This window comes from Myripristis murdjan, chromosome 8 (assembly GCF_902150065.1).
Source record: "Myripristis murdjan chromosome 8, fMyrMur1.1, whole genome shotgun sequence".
Lineage (NCBI taxonomy): Eukaryota > Metazoa > Chordata > Actinopteri > Holocentriformes > Holocentridae > Myripristis > Myripristis murdjan.
This window is the reverse complement of record NC_043987.1, coordinates 26779662-26790290: the sequence shown is the minus strand read 5'-3', so window position 1 is coordinate 26790290 and position 10629 is coordinate 26779662. Positions and strand designations below refer to the sequence as shown.

Genomic DNA, 10629 nt, shown 5'->3' with positions numbered 1-10629 from the left:
CATCAGTCTACACGAATGCAGCCGCGATTCCCCACTGGCACATTCTGCACAGAGCGACTACGATCAAAAATAAACTTAGTCGCTCCCCAGACATATAACATGATAATACCTTGCGTAAATATTATTTCGCATTGAGCCGATAAGTAAACACGCACGACTTCAAGTTCTTGTGGTTGAAAAAAATATACGAATCTGCGGATAATAATTTAAAACCCATGAAAGGTGCCCACTGCGCCCCCTAAAGGCCGCTGTGTGCCATGACGGGTCCTGCATGGACAAATCCCGCCTCCTTCCCTCCAGCTGGGGTTAGGATTAGGGCTAGATAGATTAGGTCCACGGATAGCGTCAGGACTTGCTGTAATACGGATGGGGAATATAATAATAACACACTGAAAATAGCTCACACTGTTTGAATTGCATATTATATATTAAATGTTTTCCATAAGGCTGAACCAAGTCTGATAGTCTCTACCTCCCAGTACACTGGACATCAAGGGCTGCCACATGGAAATTATCCTAAAAAATTATACATTATGAGTGTACATCAATTTTATATGTATATATTCTATTTTATAGATATTTTGCAGATCAGTTTAATTTTTATGGACATTTCACTATGCAAAGGTTCAAAGGTGAAAGGTCTATGGATATTCTATCGATATATTTTAGTATATTTTATTTCCTATTACTCGTATAGGGTATATAAAATGCTTTTCTTTTTTTTTTCTTATATTCTTTGTATTGATCTATGTTGTTTATTTTGTCACTTGCTGTGTTTATTTTTTTCTGGTAGGTGTATTTTGTGTTGTCGATTCTTGTTCCTGTGCAATTTCTTGGTGACCTGCTGCTGGCACACAAAAATTTTCCAATTTGGGATCAATAAAGTACATCTATCAATTTATGTATCTATGTATGTATGTATGTATGTATCTGTTTATCTTAACACCTTTCGTTATCTGATTATCACCAGCTAAATGTAGTTTTGATAAGTTGTGAAACTGGTATTGGAGTAGGTGCATTTGTTTAAGTCGAATGTGTGGTAGAGAAATGTATGAGTTGTGCTGTTTGATATGGAGCTGACAGGATTAACAAGACGATGGCGGGGAAAATGGACAGCTGTCAGACTACTGTGGTTTTCAAACAGAAAAGTAGAGCGAGCAGGCCCTCTGCTTCCTGTGGCTGCAAAGAGAAAAGTGAGCAACGAAACGAGAGGCAAAATAGATGTGTAGGTGGAGAGGATTCAGAAAAATTTGGGATTTATTTTGTCAGTGTCAATGAAGAGGGTATCTGCTTTATTTGTTAACAGCTTCACAGGGGCCAAACGGCTCTCAGACCTGTTGACCTCTTAGTAATTCCACTTTCATTAATTATTTCAAAGAAAATTATTTCAGATTTGAGATTATGTAAGGAACATTGTCTATTTTTTTTTTTTTTTTTTTTTTTAACAGACAGACATTCATGAATGGGCCATTTTCTCAATGTAAGTGTTAGGACTGGCACTGAATTTGTATAAATGTTGCCCCACTTGGAATAGGGATGAAAACCTAAAGACATATTTCCACTGTCAGTGCTGGGGCTACAGTATATGGAGGCTGCAACCTTCATTTAAAACATTATGAGTTCAAAAGAGCAATATATCCCCTCCCAGACGGGACACTGTACGTGAAAATTGGGAACCGTATTGAAATTAAAGAGTGAGAAAGGAGACTTGGCATAATCTGAGCCATCAGAGCTGACACACTCAACATGAGCTGTGAATCAGAGAAAATTAAGCCTGCTTTAGTGCTCGAGTCCTTATTAATGTTCTGATGTGGAATAAATGGCTTCCACCAGAGAGCGCCATGACATTGTCTGCTTCGTCCAGAAACTGGGCTGCTGGATCTATATTAGGCCACTCGCAGAAATCAAGCACATGGCACTCAGCTGCAGCACGGCAGAGATAGTGGAGCTAAATATTATATCACTCATACTTGTCATTTTGTATTGTGTTACTAAAAGACTGGGATGAAATCTGAATAACTGGGTCACTGCAATAGCAAACAATAGGATATAGACATGTAGAAAATCACTGAAAAACAGAACGTAATGAAATAACATACTGGAAATAAAGACTTGGTGAAATAATTGCTGCATGGTGTCTGTCATTTCTGCATTATTGGATTATTAGATTCAGAGTGTAGATTTGTGTGACCTCATGTTTTCAGATGACAGACTATAACCCTAGACCTAGAGTGTATTGGTGTCAAAACTTCACAGGGGAGCCAAATTAAGAATCTTAAAAGTGACTATGACAATACTCCACTCCACAGTCACAATCACATTGCTATTGATCATGTTCTAAGACATATTCCATGTGAATGTGTCCATGAAAATGTGACCGAGCACCTCTTCACAGCTTCATAAGTATGAGGGCTCTGACTAGACCGGGTTATTGTGCTTGATTTCAGCTCGTCAAAGACAGCCGCGCTCATGTAACACAATCTAGTCCAGCTACTCCCATAGAGACTGCTGACACAATCTCAAAGTTAAATTTAGTATTCGCCTCATGCTGCTCTTGCTCCTCTTTATAGCCATTGCTGCCAACATGGTACCGTAGCACTGCTCAGGGTACCTGCCTCTGTTTGGTGGTGGGCTTCAGGTTGTGCTTTTTCCATGCATTATGTATCAATCATCAATAATTTGCCATTTACACTTAGAAAACACCATTTTTCCATAGTTTCCAGTGCATTTTATTATATTTGCTCAGACATTCATCAGAAACACATGGTGTGTGAAAAACAATCTCAATAGATATAAATTAAAATTTTCTTAATCTTAAATGGATTTTTCAATTGATCGTCATTCCTTTTAAAATGTGAGCTGTTTATTACCATCATATGGTTTACTCCTTCCCTGTAGATTAGATTTATAAAAGCTCACTGCTCTGACACAGACTTTTTGGAAGAGAGTCAAACAGGAAAAAAAAAAAAAAAAAAGCAACAAGAACAACAAAAGAAATTGGCATGAATTGTTGAGACAGATGTGATGCTGAAGAATCGTCAGTCCCTCTCAGTGGACACAGACAGTTCACCCACAGCCGAGGTAAAGCCACACCGAATGGACGAGGTGAGGACAGAGACAGCGAAGCTTGAGACTCCCGTGTGGTGGGAGTGTCTGTTTGGCGCTGGAAAGACTGTGAGCCAGAGCTGCATTCAGCCATGAGAGAAGCTGTAGAAACTGTATGAGCTGAGCACTGCTTCCATGTGTGCTTGTATCCTTACGCCTGTAGTGTTCCCTCTTCACATGGCTTTCACTTTGATCTGCTTCATCTTCATCTGCTTCTTCTCAATCTTCTTCTGCTCACGGCGCTGGGCTGCTTCCTGAAAAAAACAAAACAAAAACAAAAACAAAAAAATAAATATAGATCCATATGTACCGCTGACAATGACAACAGTATTTCTTTGAACTCCTGGGGGTTTCTGTGTGGGATTCGGACCTCCAGTCGACGTTGTCTCTCAGGGTCCTCCTCATTCATGATCCTCTCCTTCTCGGCTCTCTTCTTCTCCTCCCTGCGTGTCTGGGCGGCCTCCTGGCGCTGAGCGTGGGTCTGCTTCAGGAAGTTCTCCTCCACGCGAGCCCGGTTTCTGTCAGCCTTCTGTTTGCCCTGCACACGGAGACAACAGCAGGACACACAGCTGCACGTGTGAGACATCTCAAAAGAGAGGCTGGGTCAGTGAGACGTGCACGGTGCGATTTGCATTTGGATGAAGGACTGAGCGTGTTGCCCACCTCTCTGTTGAGACGGAGCTTCTTGACCTTGTCGATGCTGTAGATCACCATGTTCATGAGAGGAAGCAGAGTGTCCATGTCTTTGGGAGAGGTGTTGCCCATGCCAGGCACTACACACACACACAATAACAAGCATACATTTTATATACTGGTGAAATCAAATCGATCAGTTGTGTGTTACAGTGCGAAACTGTGGGAAAGACAAATTGTTCACCATTAAATGTAAACAGCAGCGTCTTCTTGGTCTCAGGCAGCTTTAAGGGCTGACCCTCCCTGAAACAAGAAACAGATGATAAGAACAAAAACATGACGAGAACAAGCTACATGCCTTACACTTAAAGAGATAAGAATGTATTTAACCGGTACGTACTCTTGCATAACTTTTGGACCAGAAAATTGGTCCGAAAAATGGATGGACTCGATCTTGTCAGCATGGTTGGTAATAAAATGTACCATCTAAAAATACAAAACAGAACATTAGAATGGGAACTGAAAGTATGTACATGAAACTTCTCTGCCAAAAAATAAAACGTTTTAACCCCGTTCTAAGGTCCAGGTAGTAAGTTTCGTTTCAGCTCTGAACATGGCGGGGCCAGCCTCACCTTGCTGTCCATTACTCCATCAGTGACTTCGCCCATCTCCGTTAGAATAGCCAGGGAGTCTGGGAGGCCATACTTGGCCCCAGACTTAGGCTTGTCGCTGCAGAACTCACTCTAAACAGAGACAGAATCAAAATTAAGAAAACAGTGATGTCTTAGATCTCAAAGAATGAGAGACATACCGTATGTCAAAATTCAAACTGTTTTTGTGCATGTGTAGTATCACTATAAAAGCTGCAATAGCAACCATGACAAAATTAGTCCATTTGTGTAGGAACATATGTAGCATAAGACAGTACCAAGTTGATTTTTTAGAAGATATTTACCAAGTCCTGCATCTCCTTCTGAAGCCTGGCCATGGCCTTCTTGGTGCCCACAGCAAACACAAATGTGTCCATGTCCTCATCATTCAGAGTCACTTTGATTTGCTACAGAGATAGAAGGACATGTGTTACAGGTTTCAAAATAAATGTGATGGAAATGCTTTCCTTTTCACCTCATTATCTCATTTTAATTGCTGCTGCATTGATACCTACCACCTGATCACAGGCTGGCCTCATCATCCTGGCCAGAACATTGAGCAGGTCCTGCCTCTTCAGGAACTGCAATAGACCAGAGCATGCATTAGGTGAATTTATATGGACCACAATGCACTGCCAATAACATCAAGGCACACCTAAATAACAAAGCACAACTCCCACACCTTGAGCTGGATCAGCATGCCTTCACAGCAGACACGCCCGGAGCACCACAGGTTGTAGATATGTTCATTTTCCTGGTTCAGCTTCCCAGTGCTCACTGCCTCTTTGCTTGTGCCATCGTCACCTAATGTGATACATACAAGTTATTGACACAGAGGCAACAAAAGATATGCTTCACAGTGACTCAACCGGCCTTTCTTTGTACCATCACCAATTTGAAAATTAGCAGAGACAAAGCTAAAGCGTATGCAGTGGTACATTACTGTTGTTATATAATAACACAAGAGCAGCCAGAGCTTAGAGTACTCGCCCACTAGCGCGAAGTTGCTCTCCAGGAGCTCTCTGTGGGAGTTGAACCAGGCCTGAGCCAGGCGGCTGTTTTTGTTCTTGCCGATGATATAGTTCATTATGTAGGCCAGCAGGCCAGTCACCATCAGGATCTCCATGTAGTAACTCTCCCAGCTGTTCTGCAAATGTGCAGGAACCTGTAGATAAACAGAAAGCAAACTTTTCCAACGGTTTTTGATTTTGCTGATGAAAAGGTGGATTCTGGCTTCGTTCATCTTTTCCAACACTTGTTTGAACAACTTGTGGTTTCGAGCCTTTCAAAGGTGTTGAGCAATCCTTTAAAGATTTAATCACGCCCCAGTAGCTCACCGGATAAGAGCGCATACCACTTGTTAAGGCTGAGGCCTAATCGCAGCGTCCTGGGTTCGAATCTGCCCTCAAGCCATTCGCTGCATGTCATTCCCTCTCTCCCCTGCCTTTCCTGTCTCTCTCTACTGTGACTGTCAAATAAAGCAGAAATGCCAAAAAATAATCCTAAAAAGCTGAATCAGCCACAGACCAGTTGTGTCCATGTAAACGCAGCTAATGTTGTCATTGTTGAGCCATCCACAGGAGCTACCAAACAGTGGAATAATGTGTATTTCTTTTGCATTCATTGAGCTACAGTGGTCAGGACTGCTGCAAACATTCAATTTTGTTGTGATGATTATGCTTTTATAAATTACTGTGTTAACCATTTTTGTGGCATTTTAACCCCAAGGAGAGTAACAAACCTAGCACATGAAATAATAATCATACTAAAAAAAACAAAAAAAAAAACAGATAATGTTAAAAATGAGCAATGTGCCGATCAGTGGGGCTGTATGTGGCTTTGGAGTGAGATCCATGTTATTCACTGCGCTACATTGCAACAACACTGGGCCAAGGTGACAGAGCATCCGGACACTTCAAACACTTTTCATGCACACACTAGAAAGGCCGGACTTTCAATCCCCTTCATCAGCCCAGCAAAGACGCCAGCAGACCGCCCAGTGCTCCAGCTGAACGCTGTAGCCATAGCAACCTAGTACCCCAATGTACAGGAATAAATACCCTAATAAGGAATAAAAGATAATTCTGTAAAACTTTATGTTTGGAATAAAAACAACTGTGTAAATATGTTATGAGCAAGGGTGTGTTATCACATACTCATCAGTGAGTGAATGTGTATGTGAACTTAATTTGCATGTAGTTTATTTCAGCATCCAGTTATGTCAGCCCACGGCCTTTCTAGCGCTAAAACATCATCTAACCTCTCGATAGCTCTCCCTGCACTCAAATTTAGACAATTTGGCAGCATGATCAGGACATAAACTCTGATCAACATGCAAAGATAACTGCTTTTATTTGAAAGTTGATATGGAAAAAAAAAAAACTCTTTATGTGTCAACAAAACAATAACTGCCAACATACAAAATCACTGAGGTCAGCTCCTAAAATCACAATTCATCCATTTGAATATGTAATTATAGCAGCAGCCCTAGAGATGCCCCACACAGCTGGAAAACTGCCATATCAGCTAGAAAAAGGCAAATACAGTGAAAACACATTCTGATCATTTGGCCTTGCAACACAGCCTCCCTAAACAATTACCCATAGGCCTATATCTTATTAAATATACAGATAATAGGCATTCAACACTGACTGGAACTGATCCAGGAATGCCTCCAGGACAGAACCTGGGTCTCAAAACAAAAATCAGCCACTCCTATCCCGATACCAAGACACAAGCTGCAGAAATGCTACAGATGAAACAGTCAAATATGCAAAATCATAAGAAATTCATAGCCATAGCCTATTCATAGCCTACAGAATTCACAGCTATACCTACAGAAGACAGTATGTGTTAACAGCTTAACAGGGGCTTTCACCATTAAGCCAGGCTTACTGTGTGGATTATGAGAGGGTCTTTCAAGGAATGGCTGGTCTTCTCCATGTCCCCAATCCCCTCAAACTCCTCTTGGTCATATTTGCTGTATATATCTTGATCCTGAAGAAACATGACACCTGAATTAGCATGTTTTTTTTAAAAATTCATATAATACCATAAATAATGATCGATCACACGTGGTAAATTCTGGAAACTGTGCAACTGAGCGGCACCACAGGGTCACGTACCTGCGTCTCCGGGTCCTCAAAGCCATCCTGTCCATCCTCCAGCTCCACTGTGGCTTCGTCTTCATCTTCATCCTCCTCGGGCTGCGAGGAGGGGGACACGCGAGGCGGAGGGACGGTTTCTGCCTCAGCGGCGGTATCCTCATTCATGTCCTCGAACTCGGCAAAGTCATTGTCGTCGAAGTCAGCCAGGTCATCGCCATCGTCAAAATCATCGCTGTAGCGGCCCCTGGACACAGGAAGGGCCAGGAGGAGCAGCAGGGTGGGTATCAGGAGCAGGTTCACACTCCGCATGACGGGACCTGGACCAGCGAGGGGCAGCAGAGTGAGACAAAGTTGAAGTGGTGGAGGGGTAAACAAGGAAATGAGGGTGGGTTTACACATGACAGGGGAAGGTCACACACAGAAGGTCAACAAAATACTAGACACTCGATTTGAGAAAACATATTTTCCCATAAACACTGTCAAAAAGGAGTGAAGGCTAAACCCTGTTGACAATGCAAATCTCGTCATAGCACCTATAAGCCACTAATACACAATATAAGGGGCTGAAGTTACATTACTCCATATAACATTAACCATTTAACTTGGTGTCTCTTCCCTGTCTGCACACCAAGTCTTCACGTAATAACCGCCCTGACAAATGACACCCTACAGGCCATGGATGACTAGAAAACAAAGAAAATAAGGAAGAAGAGGAGGAAAGGCAGGTAGAAACTGCACCGCTTGTAGCAAACATCAGTGCTGACTCTCTCATGACTGAGCTTTAGAGTTTGATATTTCAGAAGACACTCGACAGCACCATCATTACGCTACTGGGACCAGAGTGAAAAGATAGACTGCAAAATACAAAGAAAAAAATGTCACACAATGACACCAAGGTGTATAACAGTGTAAATGTATATTCCTCCTGTTAGGCTATCTTTAGTGCCAGTTTGACCCCATTCATATCTCATGACTTTCCCTAATTTAACGGGGACAACTGGGTAAACATAAAATTAACATGATATGTTTTCAATGTCCTGAACACATTTTGTACACATCAGTGTTTCTATGGGGCCTATTTGACCCCAGGCAGACCCACTGATAGTTAATGTGACATTTGGGGAAAAAAAAAAAAAAAGCTTCCCACAAGAACTTAAATGCATAAGGGCGAGTTCGTGAAAGAGGTTTTGTTTTATTGAAAGGGCCATTTAAGTCGTCAACCTGACACAAAGCTCCTGACACATAAACTTGGGTAACAATTTTCTATGACAATCATTTTAAATTACAGGGGTCAAATTGGCCGCTGTAACAAAGTAAATTACACGGCAACAGGAGGGTTAACAGCTGCTGTGGCTGATGGTTTTTATTTTTTAGCCGAAGCACTGCTCTTGCTCAACAACTTCAGCCGATGACACGCACTTGCTCCTCGGCTAAATTAGTCGACTAACTTCCTCAATTGAAGTGTGAGCGGTTAATCTTCAGTTTGACGTGGGAAGTAAATGTGTGTAAAAAAACAAAAAACAAAAGTACCGTTAAACCTCATTCTTGAACGCTGCATAAAATTTGTCCCATCCCCCAACACACACACACACACACACCCACACACACACACACACACACACACACTTCAGCTACTAGCAAATCTGCCGTGAGCATGCTAACGACAGCCAAGTCAACATGGTAAGTTAGCTTGCGGCTAGCCGTTAGCTCGACCAGCTAACGAACAGAAAGCGGCCCCGGATTTTCGCTTCACAACCTGGCGCGGCGTGTCGAAATCACACAAAGGGACGTAAACACAAACCGCGGCTTACCTGGGCGATAAATGTCTGACGTGAAAAGGTAATTTTGGCCAAGGTGTTGCTGAGTTCGCCGTCCAGCCGAGTCGTGATGAAGATTTGACAGCCTCTTACCCAGAAATCTGTGCGGTGCCCTGGACGTGCCGCTGCTATGGAGTCTAACCCATGTGGGGGGGCCTTTATTTTGAAGGGCAAAAATGCTCACAACACAGATTAACACTGAAACTGTGGATTATATGTTCTTTCAGATGACGTTATGTGGTTTTTTTTTTTTTTAAATCATTATATATTCACCAGGTATACATGAAAAAAAAAAAAAAAAAAAAAAATCCAAAATAGCCAGAGGGATTTATAACATGGAGCCTTCCTCCTTTATTTGATTAAATTCAGGTCAAGTACATCAAGTATACACTGATTTTTCATTAAGGAAGATTCTGTGAATATACTTCAGTATAAAAATAATATAGAAATAAATTACAATGGACGACAAATAACAAAATGTATAGAATATACAAGTGCAGCAGGAGGGTTTCTTGTTATTATTCATTATATATTCACCAGGTATACATGAAAAAAATTCAAAATAGCCAGAGGGATTCATAACATGGAGCCTTACAAGTTTTTTTTTCTCCTTTATTTGATTAAATTCAGGTCAAGTACATCAAGTATACACTGATTTGTCATTAAGGAAGATTCTGTGAATATACTTCAGTATAAAAATAATATAGAATTAAATTACAATGGACGACAAATAACAAAATGTATAGAATATACAAGTGCAGCAGGAGGGTTTCTTGTCGCAATTTTAAATATAAAAAAATAAGAGCATAAGTTTAAGGCTTTGATTTATTTCTTGATTCTTTTTAGTGAGTATAAAAAGGCTTGGTTTGGTTAAACATCAGGAACAATGGTTTTTGTCTCTTCAAATTTATTTTAAAGTGGAAAAAAATGCTTGAGATGTAATAAAAGATGAACACATGCTGAATTGGTAGATCATATGTTCTTTCAGATGGCATTTAAGTTTTTTTTTTTTTTTTTTTAATCATAGCCAGGGGGATTCCAGTAGAGTGGGAAGACTTCTTGTCACACTTTTAAAATAAGAACATACGTATAAGGCTTTGGCTGATTTCTTATTTTTATGTAGTTAAAGTATTTAAACATGTGAATATGGAATTTAGCCAATAATATAATGATGTTAATTTCATAATACTTTCTTGTTTCATCAGCAGGAGAGATAGTGTAGTGAAGCAAAACTTGTTTAAGACATGAAGAAAGAAAAAATTAAGTCAACAGTAACACTGTCAATCTGCAGACAATGATATATAACTTCTTATGAAT

The 10629-nt window shown here is 40.8% G+C and overlaps 1 protein-coding gene across 1 annotated transcript; it reads right to left on the bottom strand.

Moving 5' to 3' along the window:
* Positions 1 to 2713: 2713 nt before the first annotated feature.
* Positions 2714 to 9447, bottom strand: ccdc47 (coiled-coil domain containing 47). The gene is made up of 13 exons (XM_030058889.1): positions 9307 to 9447; positions 7514 to 7812; positions 7284 to 7385; positions 5379 to 5553; positions 5071 to 5192; positions 4904 to 4969; positions 4694 to 4795; positions 4371 to 4481; positions 4139 to 4224; positions 3983 to 4041; positions 3769 to 3878; positions 3476 to 3643; positions 2714 to 3359 (listed from the first exon to the last, which is right to left on the bottom strand). The coding sequence occupies exons 2-13, from the start codon at positions 7802 to 7804 to the stop codon at positions 3279 to 3281; spliced, it is 1473 nt and encodes a 490-aa protein (XP_029914749.1). The 5' UTR covers positions 7805 to 7812; positions 9307 to 9447; the 3' UTR covers positions 2714 to 3278.
* Positions 9448 to 10629: the final 1182 nt, after the last annotated feature.

Excerpts from the sequence above, each read along its gene's own strand:
- ccdc47 (XM_030058889.1), bottom strand. The coding sequence starts at position 7,804 with ATGCGGAGTGTGAACCTGCTCCTGATACCCACCCTGCTGCTCCTCCTG. Across the intron at positions 5,193-5,378 it reads GAGCAACTTCGCGCTAGTGG|GTGACGATGGCACAAGCAAA; the intron begins GCGAGTACTCTA and ends GTATCACATTAG. Across the intron at positions 4,225-4,370 it reads ATGGAGTAATGGACAGCAAG|ATGGTACATTTTATTACCAA; the intron begins GTGAGGCTGGCC and ends TTGTATTTTTAG.